The sequence below is a fragment of the Silene latifolia genome, chromosome 10, assembly GCF_048544455.1.
Source record: "Silene latifolia isolate original U9 population chromosome 10, ASM4854445v1, whole genome shotgun sequence".
NCBI lineage: Eukaryota > Viridiplantae > Streptophyta > Magnoliopsida > Caryophyllales > Caryophyllaceae > Silene > Silene latifolia.
The window spans coordinates 146371564-146399381 of record NC_133535.1 but is presented as its reverse complement, the minus strand read 5'-3'; the positions used below and the strand labels follow the sequence as shown (position 1 = coordinate 146399381).

General features: G+C 37.3%; 1 protein-coding gene across 1 annotated transcript; it reads left to right on the top strand.

The window, feature by feature from the left end:
* The first annotated feature begins 372 nt into the window (after positions 1–372).
* On the top strand, positions 373–20245 carry LOC141606228 (cytochrome P450 71D10-like). The gene is made up of 3 exons (XM_074425280.1): positions 373–409; positions 2167–2494; positions 19516–20245. The coding sequence occupies exons 1-3, from the start codon at positions 402–404 to the stop codon at positions 20143–20145; spliced, it is 966 nt and encodes a 321-aa protein (XP_074281381.1). The 5' UTR covers positions 373–401; the 3' UTR covers positions 20146–20245.
* The last annotated feature ends 7573 nt before the right edge of the window (positions 20246–27818 follow it).

The following is a 27818-nucleotide window of genomic DNA, read 5'->3' as shown; positions in this document are numbered from 1 at the left end:
GTCAGGTTATCAACATATATTTTATCTTATATATTTCGTTTTAGATGGTAATTTTATGTTTAAATAATAGGTAGGTGTATTAATTGTAGTTTTAAGTGAAAATAATTAAGATAAATGTCAATTTGGTGTTATTTAAACCATTATTAAGCTAGTTCATTATCGGGTCATCTATCGGGTTGAGAAAATATCGGGTCACGGGTCGGGTCGGGTCGGTTCAGGTCGGGTTCGGGTTGGAGAAAATAAGGCTGTTATCGGTTATCGGGTCGGTTCGGTTCGGGTCGGTTCGGTTTCGGTTCACCCAATTTTCGGGTTGTATCGGGTCGGGTTTCGGGCGGGTCGGGTCGGGTTCATCGGGTCGGGTCAGCTTTTGCCAGAATTTTTTCTTCCTTGCTTGCGACATTATGTCAAGGTATTATTTTACTTATTTTTACTTCCATTTTTCTAAAATGTGTCCTTAGGGCACATGTTAATAATATTTAAAAAAAAAAGATTAACAATAAATATATCATTAAAATCTGAAAAATTAGTTTATTATTTCAATTTGTCATGATATTTATTGAAGCTTTTCTTTTAAGGATTATTAACATGTGCTCTTAGGGTACATTTTAGAAAAATCCTTGTTACAATATGTTGCTCCCTAGCACATTCACTATAATAGCTTGTAAAAAATGAATCTGTCAACCATTTACACATACAGCTAGTCTTGCTATAGACGGATATATCCGTCTATAGCTAAAGACGGGTCAAATAGCTTGAAAGTGGTGACATTTTTTGCCCCCACCACCCCCACTTGTTGCTTGTCCTATTAGGAATGTGGTATTGTATTTGGCCCGTCTTTAGTTATAGACGGATATGTGCTGTCTATAATGAGATTTTGTGTTACACATATTTGCACTTCTACTACATCCGCTAATTAAAATATATCCCCCTTAGTCACTCATTTCTTCCCTCTTCTATTTTGCATAAGAAACAAGGAAATGATTTTGCACCACACAAAGCACCCACTCCACATGTAATTAAATTTGGACCACAAAAAAGCTTCCAAAAAAGAAAAGAGGGAAGAAAATCCGATTAGCATGAATAAGGAGAGAAGGAAGAAATGAGCGACTAGGAGGGAGTACTAATCAAACATATCAATCCGATCTACATTTATAATCTGCTTAACCAATCTGCTTCTCCTAATAATAATCTGCTAAGTACCAAAGAAAGCCAAAGAAGAAAATGAATTACCAGAACAGATAGAGTTAAATAACAATACTCAATCACAACAATTAGTTCCCTACAAAGTTATCCATCTTAACATCAAAACGGGTAAGATATCATCCTACTTTGGCCTTGTTCTTTTGGACTTAAAGTCTTGTAAAAGATTTCTTTAATCTCAATAAAAGTCTGCGTTTATTTTTATAATAATAATAATAATAATAATAATAATAATAATAAAAGTTGCGGTTTTATAAAAAATAAAATAAAATAAAATAAATAATAAAAATAAAAATAAAAATAACAACAAGAACAATGACAATAATAATAATAATAATAATAATAATAATATTTAAGTGAAATTAATTTAAGTTAATTTAAATCCGGATCGTGTAAGTTCAGTTCAGATCCTAAAAGTTCAGTTCAGTTCAGATCTTATAAGTTCAGTTCAGGTCGATCCTATAAGTTCAGTTCAGATCCAATAAGTTCAGTTCAATTCAATTCAGATCCTATAAGTTCAATTCAGATCCTATAAGTTCAGTTCAGTTCAGTTCAGATCCTATAAGTTTAGTTCAGTTCAGATCAGATCTGTTTCAGTTCAAAAGAACAGGGCCTTAAGTATACAGAGGAATATAATCCTATATGTGAATGTCCACATTGTTGGAGTAAGCGAGATTATATCGCTTTATAACCAAGGTGACTAATATACTCCTATAGCAATTGATTTTAGGATAGAACCTCCTTTATGTTTGTTGAGTAGTCCGTCTCCTCCGTTCGGGAAAGGCCCAGACCCATTTGTATGTTCATATATAAGACAAAATCTTATTTTTCTCTATACATACATTTTGTTTGCTTTTGTGTTATTTATACTAATTGATCAGTCTCAACCTTAAAACCGTCTTAAATAAGAATTTGTATTATCATAATATTCATTTTTTTTGTCCTTTTTTTTTTTGCCTATTGCAGGGCAGCTTTCAGTACCAAACGAGACGAGCAAGGACCATTTAGGGCACTTTTAACAGGTGTAACAGAAACATGCACAGGTTTCTGTGCTGCAGATCTATTCCCATCTATCAAATTCCTTCACACATTAAGTGGAATGAAATCTAAATTTCGTAAGTTAATGAAGGAAACTGATAGGATCTTTGAGCCTATAATCCATGAACACATGAATAATAATCCTGATGATTCTGTGGAAGATTTGGTAGATGTTCTTTTGAAGCATCACAAGGATAATGTTACCAACTCTGCCCAATTTACTTTGACGACCGATAACATTAAGGGTGTTATCATGGTAATAATTTTTGTTACCCTATTATATACTCCGTAGTATATTGTTCGTTTTACCTAAAAACTTCGTATGTGTCTGTTAGCTAGTATTCCTTGTGTCCCAATAATATTGAGTATCGAACTATTTTATAATTTGAGGTAAAAAAGTATAAAAAAATAATAAAACAGATACCTATGGTATAATAAAGTATACTACTCTATAATAAACATCATAAAAATCGCTTATTATGAAAATGCTCATAAAAAGTCATTTCGAGCAATGACAGATCAAGGGCGATTCCTGGATTTGGTGGACGGGGATGCGAAAAATTAACGAAATTACAAAAGTTGCGGATTTATGTTTTTATAATGAGAAATATGGTTCTAAGATAATAATTTGTTATGTGATTTGGCAAAATATACATAACACAAATGGTAAAAAAACATTGAATAAAAAATATTCACAAGAAGTATTGAACCCGTGACCTTGTACAAGGAAAAACTACACACACCACTAGACCAACATAATTAACATGTTTCTTAATTACACAAAATTATAATTATTGTTTAACAGAGGGGGAGCGGGTGTATCTAGACCTGGCAAAATGGGTCAGACCCGAATGACCCGACCCGAATAGGCTGACCCGAGACCCGAAAAGGACCCGAACTTGCTTGACCCGAATATGACCCGAAACCCGAATTGACCCGACCCGACCCAGACCCGACCCGAACATTGTCTGACCCAATGTTGACCCGACCCGAGGTAACCCAATCCGAAAAGACCCAACTCATGACTGAACTGATCCCAAATGACTTGAAGTGACCCAAAATGACCCGAAACGACAAGTACTAACTCATATTAATACTATATATATCAAAATATAGTTTCATCGGTTACAATAATCCCTAATAAATAGTTAAATTTGCAAAATAGTATTTCTTAATCAAAATATATTAACTTAAGTGCTTAACCATTAACTCAAAAGCAACCCGACCTAAAATGACTTATACCCGAAAATGACCCGACCCGAAATGACCCGACAACAGGTCACCCGAAATTGACCCGAAATCCGAAAGTGACCCGACCCGACCCAACCCGACCCGAAATATGTGACAGACCCGAAATGACCCGACCCAAACTGACCCGACCCGTACCCGACCCGAGTGACCCGTTTTGCCAGGTCTAGGTGTATCCCCTGCAGCCCTCTATAAACGCCCCTGTAACAGATGATAAACTGGTTATGAAGAACATGAAATAAATACTAAAAAAATGATTTTTCAATAACTTAGAAATATAAAGTCCTCGTAAAATTTCAGGAATAATATTAAATGAGTTTGACTCTAGTCTAGTGACATTAGACCTATAGTGCTGAACATTAATTCAAACCCTAAGATGATTTTTGTTTGTTTTTATAATGTTATTTATCAAATTATTTATCGTATTAAAAGTCCTTTAATAATAATGGTCACCAAAATTCAGTGGTAACCGGGTTAAACCTTGAAACTTGCAGAAGTATAGGAGTTGAGAGGTCCCGGATTCGACTACCAGTTGGGGCGATGATCACTTGGCCACAGCAGCCCCCGAAAGGGGTGGCTTACATGGTCCATGTAGTGGTGCGGGAATGCATGGCCCGTGGGGATTCAATCCCCTCGTCATCAAAAAAAAAATGGTCACCAAACACCAATGAGTGCACGTTATCAACTGACGGAAAAGTCGTTACCGAAACACATGTAGAACTTAAGATTGGTTGCTAATTTTGCTTTTACTTGCTAATTGCTATCTTGGGACAAGCCTACTTGTGAAAATGTGCAATATGAGCTAAGAAACCTCCATTAATGGAGCTTAAGGACGCCATTGATGATGAGCTTAAAGCTTGGTGAAACAAAATATCTCTAACGGTTTAGTGAGAGAAAGAATGTAGAGAGAAGAGTAAATAAAATATGTAAATGAATTAACTTAATGAATCTGTTACAAGGACTGATTTATATACAAACTAACTCTAACTACTTCTCTAACAAACTTGGTCAATAGTTAGTTACAGTGGTCAACTGTGCCAGCTGTCAATCTACAATGTTGACTGTACAAAGAAGCTTCTAGATCAGGACGAATGTAAGCAAGTCTTCAGTGTAGGCTCCTGTCATCAGCATACTCACAAGCTCTTGCTTCCATAGCCCCCCCTCAAGTTGGATGCTCATGAACAGATGTGAATTGCAAGCCTAACTTGAAAGCTAAGAAATGATGTTGTTGAGCACCTAGGGGCTTGGTCATGAGATCTGCCAACTGTAAGCTTGATTTCACATGATTGGTACAAATCAGGCCTTCTTGAATCCTTTCACGAATGTAATGACAGTCTATGTTGATGTGTTTGGTGCGCTCATGGAAGACATGATTGGCAGCAATGTGTTGAGCTGCTTTATTGTCGCAGTTTAACTGAATTGGTAAAGCTATTGTGACCCCAAAATCCTGTAGCAAGGCTTGTACCCACACAATTTCAGAAGCTGTATACGACATGGCCCTAAACTCTGATTCTGCAGAGCTTTTTGAAATGGTTTTTTGCTTTTTTGTTTTCCAGGATATAAGTGTAACATTCCGTTTGATGTCTATGAGTGTCTTGATATTGGATTTGATAGTGGATGATATTATGGAGCTAGCAGCGTTAGAGGATGGTAGTTGGTTATGTATGGAGTTGGTGTCGTGAGAGATATATATGTGGTAGATACGATATCGTGAGTCATGTTGTGGAAGTAAACATAGTTGGTGGAGTGGATGTTAAGAGTTCATGTTTTATGTTTGGTCGAGTTCTTGAGTTCTTAGCTATTTTGTTGTGTCTTGCTCGGGTTAGTAAGGTTGTTTTTAGGTATGGGTTGAACTTCGCGGACGAAGTTCTTTTTAAGGAGGGAAGACTGTAATACTACGGTTTTATGAGTCTCTGGGTACTCTGTCGAGTAGGCCTTACTCTGTCGAGTAAGGGTGTGTTGCGTTTTTAAAATAGTTTCTGACCTGTTGGGTACTCGATCGAGTAACGTTGATACTCGATCGAGTAAGGTGGCACTCGATCGAGTACCTAAACTACTCGATCGAGTAGCCGGTTTACGGGGTGATGATTTCTCGGGTTTTGTTAATAATGCGATTAAGTATATATTACTTCCGTCACTATTCTTTAAACACTTTTTAAAACCTAATCACTGTGAAAAGAGAAATCAAACTACGTCATTCGCTTTAATCGCATTGTTGACAAATCCCGGAGCTTGGAAGGTCGGATTTTACCTTTCTTTATACCGTTGTGATCCTTGCGTCGAGGGTATTATCTATGTACCGTTTTTATAGTATTTTGTTAAAGTTGGTCAAACCCTAATATTGGGATTTGGGGGTTTTGTTGTGTTTTATGATTGGTAGTGATTATATGTTTGTATGTTAGGAGGAGGGTTCGTAGAGGAAGCGATTTGATATCAGCTGTGAAATCGTCTGATTGTGTTGTGCTTTCCAGGTAGGGTTTCCCTACTCAGTATTAGTCCCATAATGCATTGTTGGTGTTGTGTAATTGTTGATTATTATCGTATTGGCTTTATGAAGGATGCTGATTGATTGTTGTTGATGGTTGTGATTGTTTGTCTCTGGTTCTCGAGATGCGTTCTCGGCTGAGTGGAGTCACTTGCGAGAGTGGCTTCACGCCCTAGTTTCGCCCTCCGTGGAACCCGCCACGGGAGGGGATGTGCACATTAATGGGACAGGGTTATCGCTCGGTATGATGAGCGGGGATTTGGTGGGTACGGCTACGGTCCCCCACTGGCAGGGCTGGTCCAGTGGACAGTCGGTGACGGAGATTGATTGGAGTGGGTGATTGTGTGTGTGACTGATTGAGTGTGTTTCTTGTGTTGTTGGTTATATAAATTGTGTGATTAATCGACCCCGTTTAAATGTTTTAAAAGCGTGGTGATCCATTCGGGGTGGTGAGCGATTATTGAGCAGTATGATATGACGCGTATGGGATAGTGGGATGAGTCATCACGTGGCGATTAGAAGTCGTCATTGTGTCGAGACGGTGTTTTATAGCTTTGATAGTTTTAGCAGTAGACCGTCTGAGAATGCTGTATTTCAGTTTATCAGTTTTGGTTTTGATCATTGATATAGGACCATTTTGCACTCTTTTTCCCTCTATTTTCATGCATATTCGACCCCATTTAAGGCGGTTTTGTACCCCCTTTACTCTCGTTTCTAGTCCCGATTCCCTTTACTATGACACTTTGGCCCCCTTGCAGAAATTGAGGCGGGAACGGGCGAAACGAAGCTAGATAGACGGGATTTCTAAGCCTTGCATGAAAGAAGAAGGGAATTATCTTTGAGGAGTACCCTCGGTAGGTGGTAAATGGCTAGCAGCTACCGGGAGTACATCTACAAGGAGAATGGAGGAAGAATTGTGAAGAAGCACTCCCGGTAGGTGGGGGCGGTGGCCGTGGCTGGCCAGCTGGGAGGACATTTGAGCTTAGGAAACAAAGAAATTGGAAGAATGTTACAGAAACTCCCAGTAGGTCAAATGGCCGTGGCGGCTAGCCGGCTGGGAGTTCCTCCAAGGCAAAAGTCAAGCTTCAAAGTCAAGCTGTCCCAGCCGGTCAGGGACCGGCGGCCGGTCGACCGCCGTGCACACTGATGACCTCAAAAATTGTTCAAAACTTCCAGAGATCTCCCACCGGTGAATGGCCGTGGCCGATTGACCGGCCGGAGTGCATTTACGAGTTTCAAAGCCCATTTCCAATTTCGGTCCTAATCCTTGTATAACCTATATATACCCCCTCTTAAACCCCTTTGTACACACAACCCTAGATCCAGAAATTTTACCCTTTCAAGCTTTAAACTTTCTTAATCTCCTTGTTAATCTTTCTTTAATTAGAGAAGTTATTCAATCAATTAGTGATTGAATTTGGGTTTGTAAGAAGATTGAAGGATTTCCTTCTTTATTATTTCTATCCAAATTCCTCTTTCACTATTTTGTTGGTATTATTTCTCTCCCTATTTTCAATTGTTTACATTTTGTTCATCTTTTATGTTTGTTTGATTGTTTATGTTAAAATTGTTGTTGTTGTTTGTTTGTTGTTGTTAATTTCATCATTGCTTCTCTTATCATTGTTCATCTTTCCTTTGTTTCTCTTTCTTTTGTTCATCCTTGGGTAGTTGTCCTCAAAGACTTAATCTTTGAGTTGATTTGGTTAAAGATTGTGTCTTTAGGTTTAAATCTCTCTCATTATTAGATTAAACCATCTTTCCTTCCACCCATTGTTAGATTGTTGCATGTTTAGTAGTGAATTTCATCTTCTCACCATGTTTGTGACCAAAGTTTCCATCTTTGTTGTTTATTTCGCAATTAGGACCATGATTAGTGAGTAGTCTTCCACTAGGGCTCGGTTTGACCCAACATGAGTAATTTCACTAATTGAATTTCATAAAGGCTAATTATTTGGGGAAATTGGTGAGGGTAGTTTAGAGGGATGACTTGGGTTATGGGTTGACTCTTGGGTAGTGTTGACTTACGACCCTTGACCACCAACGAGAGTTGGTTAGGTTGTGATTTGGGTACCCGAGACTTGACCCTATTGTTGACCTCGGTTGAGACCGAAAGGGAGAACCGGGGTAGGACACCTCTAAATTAGTGTTTGAAATCGACCCTCGAGAGAGGGAGTGGGATGACCCGGGTATTGATGGGGCTTAATGACCTTAGCGAATATCGGACTACCTCGGGAAAATGCATGTTTTTGGGGTAGTGGGGTATTGAGTTAGGGATTCCGACCTTCGAACCCGAGAGGGGGGTTGGTGGGTAGTGCTAGTGTCCTATTTCGAACCCGAGAGGGGGGTCTTAGGCGAATTAGAGCCGTCACCTCCTCACCTAACTACCTTTGTGATTAGCCTAGAAATTTAACCATGTGGAATTGCGAATTGTTTGGGAAGAACCGAGTCTTAGGCCTTTAAATTATTTGAATTACAATCTACCCTTCGTGTTTGCTTAATTTCCTTGCTTTTGTTAAGTTTGCATTTCTCTTTATTTTAGGTAGCATTAGTATAACAACCATCATCTCTTATTTTCGACTTAGCTAAACGATCGGATTAGAACAATTAGTAATCTTTTCAACTCCTTGTGGGATCGACCCTTAATAGTGTACAACGATAGAATCGTGCACTTGCGAGGTATAGCTTGATACCATCAATCATGTAATCACTTAAACTATTACTTTTAAATATGTTTCTTTATTGTCTTATGAATATCATTGCCTCGGGTAACCGAGATGGTAGCATCCTTATACCTGAGTGGTCCTGGTAAGGCACTTGGAGTATGGGGGTGTTACAAATGGTATCAGAGCGACGATCCTGAAACCTGTAACTAATGAATCTAATGAACATAGGGAGTCAATTAAAATGAACCCGGGGTAAAAGTTGTAGGAGCTAATGCAAGGGCTTGGGAGACGTCCTAAAGTCGCGAACTCGCCCTACAATTTTGAACCGGTCACATGGGATATGAGTCGGGATCGCTATGTGTTTACCTTGTGCTTTGTGTACCTATGGAGCTATGTGTGGCATGAATCCGTGGATGTATGTATGTGGAGAATGGGGAATGTGTAGAAAAGATGGTGATGATGTGATTTCGTAAGTTATTGATTGAAAGCATGATAGTTGTTTTGTAATATGGCATTATAGAAATACGGAAAGAAAATTGGTTTGATTTGAGTTATACATAGAGTTATGTATACATATATGTTGTTGGTAGTGTTGTACGAGTTTATATAGCTTAAAGTTTGAGTAAGCGCATGAATAATTGGTGGAAAAAGATGATAATTGTTGCATGATAATATGATATATTTTTTTTTAGCATGTTGTATGATAGAAGAGATTTTATAAGGTTGTTATGCTAGTAACATGTGAATATGATACTTGATGTCATATAATTGTGATTTTGTTTACGTAAAGTTATATAATAAAAACATGTGGGTAATATGTGATTGGTAAGTTGAATGATAAGTGTGCATCGAGTTATTTGTTGCTTGGCTTTTGAAGTTAGTAACATGTGGTTAGGGATACTGGTTTTATGAACATCGAGTTGTTTTGTTTACCATGTTGTCGTTTAAGTTGTTGGGAAGTAAAACCAAGTAGTTGTATTTTCGATTATAAAGAGGTTGTCTTTAAACTGTTATAACTTGAGATGTATAAATTATTTTAATGTGATTCCAATTGGAGGTGATAGCTTGTTCTTTTATGATTCTAACGATAGGTCACACGCCCAAAACGACCAAGAAATGAGTGAGTTATGACTGTTTTACGAAAACTGGACGATGCTGAGAATTGCGTAAGGTACTCGATCGAGTAGCATTGGTACTCGATCGAGTAGGCGGCACTCGATCGAGTACGTTAGTTACTCGATCGAGTAGCCCTGGTGAATTGTTTTACGTGCTTCTGATCTTCACCTACTCGATCTAGTGACCCATGATTCGGGTCATATGCTTATCTTTTGAATTCGTTGCATATTATGTTTAATTCAAAGGTGTCATTTTGCTTCTTTATGCATTGTTTTACATGTATGTTGGTCCTGAAGCGTAAGTTACCCAATCTTATGATGTAAGAAGTGACTCTTGTGGTGAGTATGAGTTTGGTAGGGAGGACATAAGTTATATGTGGTTGTGATAGATATTGGAAAAAAAAAGATCGTTGTAGCTTAATTGAGACATAGGGCATGTTTTCTGAGATGAGATGAGATGAGTGATATGACTTTGTGTTGAGTAACGTAAAAATAAGTGAATATGGGCAAGGGATGATGTGGGTCTAAAGAACGTGAAAATGAAAAGATTGAAAGTAAGGATGTGGATAGTGGCAGCTTGAGATGTGTAAAGAATTATCGAGGGAGATGGTTAGGAGTCGTGTGAGTTAAGAATATACATAGTGAAAGTTCGTTTTAGAGGGGTTGAGAAGAGTGATATATAGTCAACTTTGTGGAGACATGTCGCGAGGTGGATTTGTACACAGTGAGTGAGTTTGGGAGATTTGGTTTATTAAGAGATAAAACTACTGTGGGATTTCCTTGGGCAATTAACGGTATGAAAGGAATTTTGATTTCTAGAGATGTACAAAGGAGATGCAATTGTTTGAACAAGTAAACGTTGATTCTATGGATGGGTTAGTTGCAAGCGTGATTGATGGCGTAATAAGAGAATATTTATGGTAAGAAAGAGTGAGATGATATCGATATGAAATAATGAGATGTGAGTTTTGGAGCAATGAGAAAGTAACTGGAACACTAAAGAGTTAGGTAGAAGTGTTAAAGAGTTGAATGGTTAGTTGATTTTGTCGAGTGTAAAAGAAAAGAAAGGGGAGTAAAACTAGGAAAATGTTGGCCGGAGTTATGTGATATAGAGGTAAGGAGTCGTCGAGATGTGTGATACCAATCATGAGGATGTTAGTTAATGGTTATATAGGAGTTTCGGGACAACATGATTAGTCTTGAGTTTTGAGGAATTAAGGAAAGTAAGAAGTTGGTAGAATATCTGCATGATATGAGATTTTGGTGGAGAGTTAGATAATGATACAATTAAGGATAGTATTGGGAAGAATGTTGAGGTAATCTTGTTGATGGATTTGATGTTCGTTATTTGGGATGTTAACCAAAGATAGGAAAGAAATCGTGATGTTTAGAGATGAGTGTAACAGGTTTGATGTCCGGGCAGTAGTAGTGTTATGGTTTGTGACTCGTGGTTAAGGATGATGGTATATTAGAAAGGTAGCAATTCTAAAGAGGTTGATTTTGTAGAGACCAGATTGATATGTATGGTTGTGAGAGAGCATAAGATGTGGTTATATAAGGCGGTTGTTAGTAGTTGAGTATTAATGGTATGGTTACATTTGGCAGGGGGTGATGGATATGCGAATGGGAGAATATGTTATAAGGAGTATACGAGTTAAGCTCGAGTGAGAGGTAACTTATATCAGGTGGTAACTTACGTGATCAGGATTGACTAGGTGGATGTGATTACGGGTCTATGATATGTGTAAATGTTTGTATGAGGTTCTGACCTCACAAGAAGTGGTATGGTGTGATAATTATAAAGTTGTTATCTGAATGTTATGTAATACATGTTGGATACGATAGCGTAATGGAATGATATTCAAAGAGGTAATAATTTGATTGATCTGGCATGACTGGTTATACTTGTATGTATTCATGATATATGTTATTCCGTGATGTGGTAAGGGGATGATATTCATGAGGTTATTATATGTTTAATTCATATAGTATGTTGCTTTGTGATTTAGTAAAGTGGATTTGAGTAAGTTTTCTTGTCCAAGAAGTTATGTTAAGTCAGTGCTTATGGGATTGTGTAAGTTGTGATGACTATCGATGTGGTTGTGGTGCCTCGGGTGGTGATCCGGGCACGGTATTTAGTGTTGTGATGCGGGTATTTTCGCACTAAGGTGTGGCTGTTGGTGGCGGTGTTGCGATGCCGTCACCGGTTGTGGTGGAGTAGGCGAGATGATTATGATGCGAGTTTTCGAAAGTACATACCAGTTAAACATAGATTGTTGTTTTGTTTGCTGCTGTTCCTTGTGAGTTTTGGTTGAACATGTAGACTGTTGTTTTGTTTGTTGATGTTTCTTACCAGTTTCAGTTTGGGAATGAGGGTAGAGTATGGTAGGAAAGAGAGTTGTATATGTTTTAGTTGTTGTCATGATATAGTGATATTCTGTTGATGGGACATAGTTGTGAGAAGTTGTTACAGTAATTTTGATCTTGTTTTAAGATAAGGCATCAGTAGTCATAGTCATGGCAAGTGATTCGTGGAACATGTGCTGTAATGATCGGAAAGCGGCAGGTGGTTCATAATCTTGTGTTGAGATAGTGAGTGCAGGGTGTTGGGAATTAGTGTCATGTTAAGTTGTGTATGAGTTTTGCGGTAATGAAAGAAAAGAACTTGAGGATCTAGTGGGAGTATACGTAACGAGTGTGGATCGTGAGTCATGCTTTTGGGAGATAGGTGCTTTACGTAGAGAGGTATGTTTTTCAGTAATAATGGAGAGTTAGTATGGTGATTTTGCTACGAGTTGCATGGTATAGGTTAGGTGGTGTGCCGAATGGGTTGAGGTATGAGAAAGGTTTAAGTAAGAGAGCATTGGACCTTGGATATATGCATGGTGAGTGTTTAGATTATAGTTGGTTATCTTTGACATGCGATAGTAATGAGGATTATGAGACGATATAGCTAGGATTTAGTATTAGTGAGTTACGAGGACGTAACATTTATCTTAAGAGGAGTAAGATGCGATAAAAGAGATTTTGATGGTTGTACATATGGTAGTATGTTTGGAAGTGGAGTGTTGGTGTAGCATAAAGGACTGTTTTATTAAAGGTCATGGTCGTGCTTGTAGTAGCTAGTGTTGACAGTTGGATGATGAGGTTATGAGTGTGAGTAAACTTCGAGGACGAAGTTCCTTTTAGGGGTGGTAAAATGTAACATTCCGTTTGATGTCTATGAGTGTCTTGATATTGGATTTGATAGTGGATGATATTATGGAGCTAGCAGCGTTAGAGGATGGTAGTTGGTTATGTATGGAGTTGGTGTCGTGAGAGATATATATGTGGTAGATACGATATCGTGAGTCATGTTGTGGAAGTAAACATAGTTGGTGGAGTGGATGTTAAGAGTTCATGTTTTATGTTTGGTTGAGTTCTTGAGTTCTTAGCTATGTTGTTGTGTCTTGGTCGGGTTAGTAGGGTTGTTTTTAGGTATGGGTTGAACTTCGGGGACGAAGTTCTTTTTAAGGAGGGAAGACTGTAATACTACGGTTTTATGAGTCTCTGGGTACTCTATCGAGTAGGCCTTACTCTGTCGAGTAAGGGTGTGTTGTGTTTTTAAAATAGTTTCTGACCTGTTGGGTACTCGATCGAGTAACGTTGATACTCGATCGAGTAAGGGGGCACTCGATCGAGTACCTAAGCTACTCGATCGAGTAGCCGGTTTACGGGGTGATGATTTCTCGGGTTTTGTTAATAATGCGATTAAGTATATATTACTTCCGTCACTATTCTTTAAACACTTTTTAAAACCTAATCACTGTGAAAAGAGAAATCAAACTACGTCATTCGCTTTAATCACATTGTTGGCAAATCCCGGAGCTTGGAAGGTCGGATTTTACCTTTCTTTATACCGTTGTGATCCTTGCGTCGAGGGTAAGATCTATGTACCGTTTTTATAGTATTTTGTTAAAGTTGGTCAAACCCTAATATTGGGATTTGGGGGTTTTGTTGTGTTTTATGATTGGTAGTGATTATATGTTTGTATGTTAGGAGGAGGGTTCGTAGAGGAAGCGATTTGATATCAGCTGTGAGATTGTCTGATTGTGTTGTGCTTTCCAGGTAGGGTTTCCCTACTCAGTATTAGTCCCATAATGCATTGTTTGTGTTGTGTAATTGTTGATTATTATCGTATTGGCTTTATGAAGGTTGATGATTGATTATTGTTGATGGTTGTGATTGTTTGTCTCTGGTTCTCGAGATGCGTTCTCGGCTGAGTGGAGTCACTTGCGGGAGTGGCTTCACGCCCTAGTTTCGCCCTCCGTGGAACCCGCCATGGGAGGGGATGTGCACATTAATGGGACAGGGTTATCGCTCGGTATGATGAGCGGGGATTTGGTGGGTACGGCTACGGTCCCCCATCGCGTGGTGGTCCAGTGGACAGTCGGTGACGGAGATTGATTGGAGTGGGTGATTGTGTGTGTGACTGATTGAGCAGTGTTTACTGTGTTGTTGGTTATATAAATTGTGTGATTAGTACTGACCCCGTTTAAATGTTTTAAAAACTGTGGTGATCCATTCGGGGGTGGTGAGCAGTTATTGAGCAGGTATGATATGACGCGTATGGAATAGCTGGGATGAGTCATCACGTGGCAGTTAGAAGTCTTCCGTTGTGTCAGACGGTGTTTTATAGCTTTGATAGTTTTAGCAGTAGACCGTCTGAGAATGTTGTATTTCAGTTTATCAGTTTTGGTTTTGATCATGTAATCACTTAAACTATTACTTTTAAATATGTTTCTTTATTGTCTTATGAATATCATTGCCTCGGGTAACCGAGATGGTAGCATCCTTATACCTGAGTGGTCCTGGTAAGGCACTTGGAGTATGGGGGTGTTACAATAAGTGACTCTCCAAGAAACACACAGTGACCAGTTAAGGATCTGCAACTAAAAGTTCAAGAGCCCCAATCTGCATCACAATATGCCTTCAAGTTTAGAGCATTATTAGCAGGGTAAAAAAGTGATGCATCCACAGTGCCTTTGAGATACCTTACCAGATGGAGTGCAGCCTGGAAATGTGGTTCCCTGGGAACACTTAAAAATTGGCTAAGATGTTAAATGGCATAGGACAGATCAGGCCTAGTCAAATTTAAGTACAACAACCTGCCTACCAACCGTCTGTAAGATTCTGGATCAGAAAGTGGGAGACCATCTTCAGTGGAAAGATGCGGTCCTCTAGGAAGAGGAAAATCAGCAGATTTGGCATCCTGCATTCCTATATCCTTCAGTATGTCCAGTACATACTTCCTCTGGTTTAAGAGAATCCCTTCAGGGGACTGCAAAACCTCTAACCCTAGGAAATATCTGATGAGCCCAAGGTCTTTAATAGTGAATGCTTTGTCCAAAGCTCGTTTGAGAGTAGGTATAAATGTTGTGTGATTGCCAGTGATGAGAAGATCATCAACATAAACAGGCACAATGGTAACAAGATCATTCTCTTTCCTGATGAACAATGAATAATCACTTTTGGATTGGACAAAGCTAAGTGATAAAAGAAGTCTGGTGAGTTCAATGTTCCACTGCCTAGAAGCCTGTTTGAGACCATATAGGGATCTCTTTAATTTGCACACTTTCCCTGAGGAAGCTTTAGTGTATCCTTCAGGTGGAAGCATGTATACCTCTTCATCAAGGAAGCCATGAAGGAAGGCATTATTAATGTCTAACTGATGAATAGGCCATTGTCTAGCTGCTGCTACTGCCAAGAATATTCTAACAGTCACAAATTTAGCAACAGGGGAAAAAGTGTGCTTATAATCCTTGCCCTCTACCTGACTATAACCCTTAGCCACAAGTCTGGCTTTGTGCCTTTCAACACTGCCATCTGGTCTAAACTTCACTTTATACACCCATTTTGATCCTATGGCTTTAAAACCAGCAGGAAGAGGTACAAGATCCCGCATGCCATTGGATTCCAAGGCTTGCAACTCTTTGGTCATAGCTGAGACCCAATTAGGGTCATTTTTGGCTTGACTGTAAGAAGAGGGTTCAAAAGTCTGAATAACTGCATTAAGAGATGCTGTAAGAACAGAAAAATCATTTGTAGATTCCTTGTGCAGCATATTCTGAATATTATTAGGAACTACAAACCCTGTTAGTCTAGAAGAAAGTGTTTTATGTATGACTAATTGTCTAGACACAGTTGGTATGCTGGTATTAGTACTAGATACAGAAATAGTATTTGTGATATTATTGGGTATTGTAGTGTTATTTGGAAATTCTAAATGTGTAAATGAAGTAGTAGTATTATTTCTTTGTACATTTTCAAGAGAAGGAGGAGAAAAACTTGGTTCATTATCAATATCAGAATGAACAGGATACTTATAGGGATCAATGCCAGAACTATCCAACTGATCATGAAAGGGGAACTTATTCTCCAAGAAAATGACATCTCTACTTACAATTATCTTGTGATTGTCAAGGTCAAACAGCTTGTAAGCCTTTTGTCCAAAAGGATATCCAATAAACATGCATCTTCTCCCTTTGGAGGCAAACTTGTCCTTGGTTAAAGAGTTTGTGGGAGCATAACACAAGCACCCAAAAATCCTAAGCTCCTCATAAGTGGGCATTTTGCCCATTAAAACCTCATAAGGAGTCTTCCATTCCAGGACAGATGATGGAAGCTTATTGATAAGGTGGGTAGCAGCTAAGATACTCTCACCCCAAAACCTCTTTGGCAACTTAGCAAATAGCATCATGGCTCTAGCAGTCTCAACCAAATGCCGATGCTTTCTTTCTACCCTACCATTTTGTTGGGGTACCCCTGGTACACTTTTTTGTTGTAGTATACCCTTACTAGCCAGGAGACCTAAACAAGTATCTTGAATAACCTCAGTCCCATTGTCACTCCTAAGCATCTTGACAGTACATTTATAAAAATTCTCTACTTGAGCAAAGAAGTTCTCTAAAATAGAAACAACTTGAGTTTTATACTTAAGTAAGAAGGTCCAAGTGACCCTAGTATGATCATCTACGATGGTAAAGAAATAGTGAGCACCAGTAATTGAAACAATCTTATAAGGACCCCAAAGATCAACATGTATAAGATCAAATTTACAGGCTGCTCTATTACTACTTCTATTAAAAGGCAAACTATGTATTTTAGCTTGCAAGCAAGTTTCACAATCATAATGCTTCATGTTTTTACAAGGAATACCAGCAATATGCTGCATTTTAGACAATGAAGTGTGCCCTAGTCTGGCATGCAACAGATGCACATTATTATACTTATTACAACTGTCAGATTTAGAACAGAAACAGCTAGAATTATTCAGTACTGCATTACTAACAACTGACAACTTGCCAACTCTATGCTTGAGCTTGTATAAGCCTCTTTCTTGAAAACCAACACCAACAGGATTGCTAGAAGCATGGTCCTGGATCAAACATTTGTCCACAGAAAAGTGAATCAGCAGACTAGTAGTGGACAACAGCTTGCAAACAGATAGCAGATTATGCTTAAAAGCAGGAACATATAGAGTGTCAAACAATTTGATTCCAGATTCAAGAGTGATGTGACCTCCATGAGTAACTAATTGAGAAGAACCATCAGGTAGACCTATTAAGATTGGTTTGTTTAAGAGTTGTAACTTATCAAAGTAATGTTTATGACCAGTCATATGATCTGTTGCACCTGAGTCAATTATCCAAGCATTTTGACAAGTATCACAAGCCTTAGGGTGAGCAAGAGTGATACCTGCAAAATTCACAGAAGCATCAGAAAAATCCACAGGTGAATCATTCTTAGCCTGCTGGACTTGCATCATCTGATTGTATAAAGCAGTTAACAAAACAGGATCAAATTATACTGGAGATGCCTGCTGAGAACCAGGCTGTGATGTAAAACCTTGCTGAAAACCTTGCTGATGTTGTGAAGCAGCAGGAAAACTTGGTTGACTGTGATATTGAGAAGATGCTCCCTGATGAAACTGTGGAACATACTGTGATGTAGAAGTATTATACTGGAAATCCTGATTCTGCTGTCCATTCATAGAAGTACCAGCAGCAGCATTACCAGAAAACCTAGCCAGAAACTTTGCCTTTAGCTCAGGAAATTTGATAAAACATGCTTCAGGAAGATGTCCTCTCTTGTTGCAGTGATAACACCACCTATCATCAACTTTGGACTTCTTTTCTTCCTTCTTATCCTCCCTCTTCCACACATTCCAGGGACCTTTACCAGTACCTTGCTTAGATGCATTCATTGCACTGACATCTTGTGAAGGACTGACTATGCTAGAGATCATCTTCTGACTCTCTATTTGTTGAATGATAGAATAGACCTTATTAAGAGGAGGTAGAGGATCCATGGCTAATATATTTGACCCAGGATGCTCATACACATCACTCAATCCCATAAGAAAATTGAGAACCTTTTCCCTTAAAGACATATCAAGCATTTTTCAGTACAAATTACATGTACATTTATCCACATCACCGCACTCACATTCAGGTATGACCTCTAATTCATCAATATCATCCCAATTACGCTTTAATTTTGTGAAATATTCAACAACAGTGTCATTTCCTTGAGAAATATTCCTTAATTCCTTCTTCAATTGAAACAATAAAGGCGCTTTTGATTGCCGTACCTTTCACATAGATCTGTCCAGAGAGCTTTAGCAGATTTGCAAGTAATAAAATTCTCCTTGAGATCAGGAACAATAGAATTCAACAACCAGCAACGCACCATATAATCACTGCGTATCCACTGAGAATACTTTGGAGAAGTCAAAGCAGGCATGGCCACAGCTCCAGTCAAGAATCCTTGCTTATTCTTCATCTCTAACGCCATGATCACACACCTGCTCCAGGACATGAAGTTTTTACCAGAAAACTTTGTATTTCCAAGCTCCATTGCAGGCGAATCAGAATTCGCTAAGAAAGTAGGATCGTCGTAAGGATTACTGTATGAAGCATCAGTAGCAATTGTAGCAGTTGTCATCTTGAAATTTGAAGAAATTTGAGTAAAGAAAAACGAAGAATTGATGAAGTAATTGATGTGATTTAGAGAAACCGGAAGCGTAAATCGAAGAAAAACGCACTAAAAGCTTAAAATGAAGATGAAATGGAAAGAATTGAAAAGAAAAACTAAAGATATGCATAGACAGGCTATTTCTGCTCTGATACCATGTGAAAATGTGCAATATGAGCTAAGAAACCTCCATTAATGGAGCTTAAGGACGCCATTGATGATGAGCTTAAAGCTTGGTGAAACAAAATATCTCTAACGGTTTAGTGAGAGAAAGAATGTAGAGAGAAGAGTAAATAAAATCTGTAAATGCATTAACTTAATGAATCTGTTACAAGGACTGATTTATATACAAACTAACTCTAACTACTTCTCTAACAAACTTGGTCAATAGTTAGTTACAGTGGTCAACTGTGCCAGCTGTCAATCTACAATGTTGACTGTACAAAGAAGCTTCTAGATCAGGACGAATGTAAGCAAGTCTTCAGTGTAGGCTCCTGTCATCAGCATACTCACAAGCTCTTTCTTCCATACTACTAAATTGGTTAAATAGTTCATTCCAACTTTAGATGTAGAATCTAATTAAGATTCATTGTTATCATGGGACAAGCCACAAACCTACAATTACAAAGAGTGTTAGCCATTATTCATCCCCTAACTTTTGCTTAAAAGTTACATTGTGATTATTCTAATAAGTATTTTGAAAAAAATGTAGTAATAATGTGTGTGATGTCATGGTGTATTCTTCTTGTAGGAGCTTCTAGGAGGAGGAAGTGAGAATTCATCATCGGTAGTAGAATGGGCAATGTCGGAATTGCTAAAGAACCCGACAAAAATGAAGAAGGCCCAAGCCGAAGTAAGGGAAATATACAAGGAGTTAAACGGAGAGGTCAATGAGACAAGATTCAATGATCTCAAGTGCTTAAAACTTGTAATAAAAGAAACATTAAGGCTTCATCCACCTGTACCTCTCTTGGCTCCTAGAGAATCAATGGAAAGTTGCAAAATCCCACCTTACGACATTCCCAACAAAACCCGTGTCATTATCAACGCGTGGGCTACTGGTCGAGACCCAAAATATTGGGAGGAGCCGGAAGTATTTAACCCAGAGAGATTCCAAGATTCGTCAATTGATTTCAAAGGAAGTCACTTTGAGCTTCTCCCTTTTGGTGCAGGGAGGAGAAAGTGCCCTGGCATATCATTAGGTATTGCCAATGTTGAGCTACCATTGGCGATGTTACTCTACCACTTCGACTGGAAGTTACCCCATGGGATGGTCCCAGAAGAACTGGATATGGATGAGTCATTTGGGTTGACTATGAAGAGGAAGAATCCCTTGCTTGCTATTCCTACTATTTCTTATGAATCTCATCTTAATTATTGACCTTTAGCTTGTTTGTGTGTGTAATCCATCCTTGTGTTGTGTGTGGCGTGTGCCTTTGTTTATGTCAGTTTGAATTGTGCCATGTTTGGCATATGTATTGATCAAGTTAAGTTTACTTCAATAGTAATTTATAATGGTAACTATTTTTTTTTTTGACAGCAACAAATTAAATAGAATACCTTACGACATTACTAAGAGAACAACAATAAAAAATAGACACTATAGACTTATTTTCTTGAATAATTAAGCTAATAGATGCATCCCAAGAATCTGCTCCAGCCACCTGAAGAACAAGATTAAACTAATACGGAGTAATATTACGCATCTATGTAAAACTAATGAGAGACTTCTTTTAACAAAGGTAATACAAAGATATCTGATAGACTATATATAACCATATGGCTCATTAAAACTTTATTTAAAGTATGTAAATAGCTGTATGTTTATTCTTGAATTATAGCTAAAAAAATATTTTATTTCTAAGAGATAGGATGGTAGGCTACTACTCTTAAATCAACTCCAAAGTTTTGATTGTTCCAATTTTTAACATAGTTAGACTTTTTATTTATTTTATTGGTAACTCGATCATACACATTTGATACGTTATAGAAAGTCAGAGTTAAAACTATTTCATGTCATCGTTGAAGTTGTTTATTTCTATTATTGTCATTGTAGAAAGTTTTCACCTTCTACTGCCATTGTAAGAGCTAAATGCTAAGTAAATGTCATGATTTACTTCGCGCTTCTTTTTCCTATTATGACATGTTAATTTTATTTTATTTTTGAAGTATTTTTTTTAAATAATAAATCGGCTTTTTCCTAAGATTTTGTAAGATAATTACGGGTTTGGTTATAATTAACAACTCGAATCTTTTGTTTTTAAATCTTCTAAATATTCAAAAAGGTTTTAAAATAAAACTATCTTTGTTACTACAAGAGTTTCACTATATTTGTAATAAGGTAGAATCTATTTTCATTTTTTTCTCACAAAGAGTAATTGTATGTATAAAATATACAATTTTAACACTTTTATACGTTTATTATATGACTTTTTTTGCGTTATAGATATTTCTAAGATGAATATTCACTATAAAGTTATTTTTCTATTATTGTTTTAGTAACGAATAATCGATAAATTTTTAGATCCATTTCTACTAGAATTATTTTTCTCATAAATTATTATATCTACTTCTATTAAGATTATTTTCTCATAAATTATTAGATATACTTCGATTAGGATAATTTTCTCATAATTTATTAAAAGGAAAAAGCTAGATCTACACTTATTAGGATAATGATAATAATTTTATATAAAAATTAATTTATATATAGGAATTCTAAAAAAGTTGGACTTTCTAATATCGCTCGAAAAGTTCTTGCTTTATATATATGTATTGATTGATTGATTTCTCCCTTTTGGACATTATATACATATGATTTATTTTCATCTTATGATTATAAGGAGATCATTATATTTACGGAATTACTTTTTCACATACGAGTTTTTAATTTTTTTACATACACTTTTTCATTAATTTTTCATCTAATATCCTTCTTACCTAAACTTCACAAATTAACTCTTATTTTAACTTTTTTTTCCCCTCTTTCACATTTACTTTTTACGTATTTATCCTTGTTATTTTTTTCATCTCCCTCACTCAATTGATTTTACCCACCCTTTCCCTTCACCTTTCACCACCGACGGTCATCCCTACGACATAGTACTGACCTTGCTCCGGCCGACCAAATCAATTGCCTGCAAGGGTGACAACTGGTATCCACAAGTCGGCACAACCAACAATTTTTCAAATTACAAAATGAAATGCTTGATGACGCTTATCAAAAATTAAATTTCTTAGGCTGCCGTGATTTCGTGACTTGTCCAGAATGAAGCAGGGACTACGTTAAAAAGTTTTGAATTGAAGATTTTAACTGTATAAACCCTAATTTAATTTTACTCATGTAACAAACAAATAAACATTGATAAATTAATAAAAATTCAACAAATAATTTTGGTAATAATTGATAAACAAGAAAATTACTTCATTAATTAATGCATTATTAGGATCTAATATCGAAGTCATTGGAGCAATTAGATAGTTTTAGAGGGAGAAAAAGTTAAAACAAGAGTTAATTTGTGATAAGTGCATATTTTATACATTTTAACCCCTTATATTAGTTTGATTTTACATATCATTTAGCACTTATCAAAGTGTTTTTAAGCTAATATTGTGTTTCTAGTGCAATTGTGTGCTCAAGTGTGTTTTGTAGGAAAATGAGCTAAATGAGCTAAAGTACTATAAAATGTGCCAACACTAGAAGCAAGGCTAAGTATGAGAGCAAGATTGGACTAAGTGTTGGAAGTGCATGGATTTTGCATGAAGAAAGTGTTGGATCAAAATAAAAATGCAAGCAAAGTCAATATGCAAGTCAAGCCCAAATTCAAAGTCCAAATTATGGTGGAAAATATTGGATGCTAAGAAGCTTTGGATGCTAATATCACATTTAACCATGTGATTAAAGAGACATTAAGAATTTGTATGGGATTCCTTTTGGCAATTACTCAAGAATTGAAGGAAAATTAAGAGTGTGCTTAGGATGCCATTTTGGGATTCCTCTACAAAGTTTACTCCCTTATTTCCTATATAAGGGGTGCTAATCTCACACACCTTTGACACAATTCTTACACATATTTCTATTCCAAAATTCTCTCTAAATATTAGTAGTTTAGTTTAGTTTAGTTTAGTTTATATTAGTTTATTACAATATTTCTATTATCAAGTTCAAGATTTATTCCAAGTTATTTCCAAGTTATTTCCATTTGTAATTGTTCTTCTATTTCCATTCAAGGTAATTCTATCTTTATTTTAATTATGTTATTTATCATTTCATTTAGCATTAGTTTAGTTTATATTTTCACAATGTTAGAATAATTTACCTTTGTCTAGGGAATAAAGGAAGTCATGCATGATTAAGTAATATGTAAATGTCAAAATGAGGTTAAGCTAAATTGATAAATTATTTCTATCACATGTTTGCACCTTAATGTTTAATCTATGTTTAAAGGCCTTATTCATTGATTAAGTTTGTTCATTCGTTCTAAAAGTCGAGAGGCACGGAATTGAATTAGACTAAACATGTGTAGTAGGACGACCTAGTCATGGACGGGAGTTTCTCTAGGACCCGGTCTATGGTTGACACTAATATCGTAAGGTGGGTGTCTTTAAGCCTAAACATTTATCGTGAAATCAACTTCCTAACTTGACATAAACATTTACGTAATTAGCATGTGTGACCCGACCTCCCTAGACAATTTCTTTTTATTGTTGTTTTCATTTTATTTGCATAATCAACCAATCAATCAATCAACCGCATCGACTCAAGATAAACTTCGCTCCATAACAATTAATTAATAACGAACTCCCGTCTCCTTTGGGTTCGACCCCTAAGTACTACATTCATTTGTTGTCTAGGGTATAAATATTATCTTTGTATAGGTGTGCGATAGCCTATCAAATTTTGGCGCCGTTGCCAGGGAGACGGTTTTGTTTGCTAATTATTTGTTGAATTTTATCTTATTTTATTTTGTCTCGAGGAACACTTGTTCCTTGAGATTCATCTCACCGTTTTCTTGTAGTTTTAGTGCCTATTTTTGTAGGTGATAAAGCTATTGGCCTTTCATAATGAATTACGAATTCGTCCCACAACTCCAAGATGAGCCTTTTCATGACTATCTTGCCCGATTCTGTCATTTTTGCGATAGTCTCCTCTCTCTTGGACATGTCCTTGATGGGGATTACATGGTTCAATTCGCGCTTAATGGCATGAATTTTGAGACTCGAGAAATAGCTCTAAACTTGAGTAATGGGAGTGTCTACTACATGATGAGGCTATAACTTTGGGATTTCTTTGATTTCATGGCTAGCCAAAGTCAATTGCGGGAGGTAGCTCGCCAAGAAGAATTGAGGCGTGCAATGCTTCTTCAAGATCATTTGGAACAACAAGCGTCCGAGGCTCGTATCATAAAAATGCTCGAAGACATGCTCACAGAAATGCGAGAAGGAAATGAGCGATTTATCAAAGCTTCTACTCTTCCACCTTCCCAATGTGAGTCTTTTGCAACTAATAATTTAGAACTATTGGAAGATGATGATGATGGTCCTAATTTTTCTTTTAAAATTCCCCATAACATCACTCTGATTGACCATTTAGAGACTCATGACATTGACCTTGTAGTAGATGACCCACCCACCGTGGACGATGTTGGGCCCGTTTTCAATGAAAAGGACGAGGTTTTACCCGAGACCTTAGAACCCTTTACAAATCCTTCCATGGAGGATATAGTGGACCCATTAGAAGTAGATGGTGGACTATGTGACATAGAAGTTAATAGGGGTGAAACTCTCAATTCCCCAAAGTCCTACCATTTAGAGTTTTCATACCACCCAACTGAGACCGTTTATGATGATATGTTATGCACTAACAATTTATTTCATGGTCTTAAGCATGGTGCTCCATCTCTTACTGACGAATGGAGTACGGTGGTTCTATTTGAAATCTCTCATGGACAATTTGATAAGATTAATCCTTTCTTGCCTTTGATCTTTCATACTTATATCTTATCAATTGCTTACATATGTTCGTGTATTGCTCATGCACAGGTATATGATAGACTTCTAAGGGCATTGACGTGCTTTTTAGAGGACGATGGAGGATTCGTTAGAAAAAACTAGTTTGTTTTTGTTTTATTTCAATTTTTACGCAATTTCATTAGGAATAAATTTTAGACTAATTAGCTATTTTGAGTTGTGATTTGTAGGTGTTTGAAGAGGAGAAGAGGCGTTTTGAAGGATAGCATATTACCCCATGTTGTAACCCCGTTCGGGGTCGTAACATTTCCAAAAAATAAAAATTAAAAAAAAAATTAAAAAAAAAAAAGTCAACGGTCAACCCCGATCGGGGTTGACTTGTGGGAAATAATCTGTATACTTCCCTTAAACTAGAAGGATTTTAACGAGTTTAACAATGATGATCAATGGTCATAAACAAAATACATAAACAAAGTATAAGGATTTAGAATTAATCTTCGGTCCTAGCAAAATTGGCCTAAGAACAATATCAAAATTAATATTCGCCTATTAGTTGCACCCAAGATGATATGAGATATGCCATTTGATTATGCTAGAAATCGATCCAAAATTTTCTGTAAAATTTAGTTGTTTTGTGTTTTTCTGATGAGAGAGAGAGGCTAGGTCAAGAAAAAAAATTAGGGTAGAATAATTCTCTCCCTTTCTTTCTTATAGACTGAAAATATGGAGTCAATTAAGAAAGAATAAACCTTTCCTAATTTCGGCCAAACTGACTGAAATAAGGAGTATATTCTCCTTATTTTTGGTCTTTCCAAAAATATATAAAGTGTGTTAAATTGTCATCTAGTGAGGATCGAACCCATGACCTCTTGGCTTGTATACCCTCACTATTACCACTATGACACATTCAACTTGTTGATATTAAATATAACTGATTATATTTAATTACGAATTAACAGATTAATTCGTCCAAGCTAACATTATATACATTTAATTAAATATAACTTATTATATTTAATTTTTTAATTGATGATTAATTCGTCTCAACTAATATTATTTAATTTTCATTAAATAATTATCTCATCAACACATTGACTAACTTTTTAGTCATATTGGGCATCAATGTGATTATATTTCTATAACCACATTTCTCAAAAACATCCTATAGGTGTGACCTTTAGGGACCAGTTGATCACCGCCATCTGTATGATAATAACGTCAAACTTTCTAGCAAGCCAACCGTTATTAGGTAAACGTTAATCAACTGATTAAATATACGAAGTATACCCTTGTGAACCTGTAAGAGATTTACAAATGTTATCACACTAATTTGTGGAGGACACAAGCTCCAACAAACTCCCACTTGTCCTCACAAGTGTATGTGCGATAACCGATTCTCATATCCTAAAATTTCTCCCACTCAATGTAAAACAATTTGCAAATCCGAATTCACAAAGGTCGTATTTAACAAGCGATCAATATCAAGAGCGGTTTCCCCGACTAGAGAGTAACTTAACTGATAAACGAATCAACATTCGAGCATGGCCATGCATTTCAGTTACAACTCCTCGAGTGGCCCTGAGAAATAACTATACCTGATAAGGGTTGGATATTTTCCTCAACTCGAATCCTGCAGATGTAAGCACAGTATGAAATGACCCAGAAAAAATCTACTTAGCCTCCAGTTACGGCAGACCGTGAGAAAGAAACCAAAGTCACCCAAAAACTGCCTTAATCTCAAGAGACAGTCGATAGTCAAAAGAATCGACTCTAGGAACACAATGGATGTCCTATCCACGACCTGGCACCGAATTCTATTAAACATTTAGGACTCCATTATGTTGTCACAAAAAGTTGTCCTACGAGGTATCGTCAATTTCTCGTATCTGTGATCGATCAGTCAACCGTTTGACTTATGGCTCGTTGAACCCACCCTCAATCGACTGCACAATATAATAGCCGGAGTTATCAGCTCACATTGGCGATTACGGACCAAAACAAATATAATGTAATTCAGTTCACCTTGTGGCGTTCAATGTTGTCAGTACAATCCACATGAAAAACAAAATATTATATATAAAACGATGAAGTTATAAATAGTATATGAAAAAGATAATATATCAAATCCATAATCAAGTACTACAACTCAGGAACATGTTTAATTTCCATGGAATTAACATGCCCTACATGCTTATCATAATTCAACGGTTTGGTGAGAGGATCCGCGATGTTATCATCCGTCGCAATCTTGTCAATCACTATCTCTTCTTGCTCCACGTAATCACGGATCAAGTGAGCTTTCCGAAGTACATGTCTAGATTTGTTGCTAGACTTTGGCTCCTTAGCCTGGAAGATGGCACCTTTATTGTCACAATAGATGGTGATCGGGTCATTCGAACTAGGAACTACCGAAAGTTCTTGTAAAAATTGACGCATCCATATCGCTTCCTTTGCTGCCTCCGAAGCGGCATAGTACTCGGATTCAGTAGTAGAATCTGCTACAACACTCTGTTTGGAACTCTTCCAGCTGACCGCAGCACCATTAAGAGTGAAGACGAACCCGGACTGAGATTTTGAATCATCTCGATCCGTTTGGAAGCTAGCATCTCACAGAATCGGTTGCGCATAGCTTAGTATCGCCTCCATAAGTCAATACCCAATCCTTAGTCCTCCGTAGGTACTTGAGGATATTTTTGACTGTTATCCAGTGTGTTTCACCTGGAGTCTTTTGGTACCGACTCGTCATACTCAGTGCATATGCCACGTCTGGACGTGTGCATATCATGGCATACATGATCGATCCTATTGCAGAGGCATAAGGAACACGACTCATGCGCTCAATCCCTTCAGGCGTCGTGGGTGACTGAGACTTGCTCAACTGCATCCCAGTCGTCATAGGAAGGTTCCCTTTCTTGGAGTTGGTCATGCTGAACCTCTCAAGAACCTTATCCAAATAAGACTCTTGACTAAGTGATAACGTCCGTCGTGATCTATCTCGGTAGATACGGATTCTCAAAATGCGATGTGCCTCACCCAGATCTTTCATCTGGAAATGGTTCTTCAACCATCCTTTAACCGAAGATA

What these genes read in the sequence shown, in the direction of transcription:
- LOC141606228 (XM_074425280.1), top strand. An exon ending in ACATTAAGGGTGTTATCATG is followed by an intron (nt 2,495 to 19,515) that starts GTAATAATTTTT and finishes TTCTTCTTGTAG; the next exon opens with GAGCTTCTAGGAGGAGGAAG.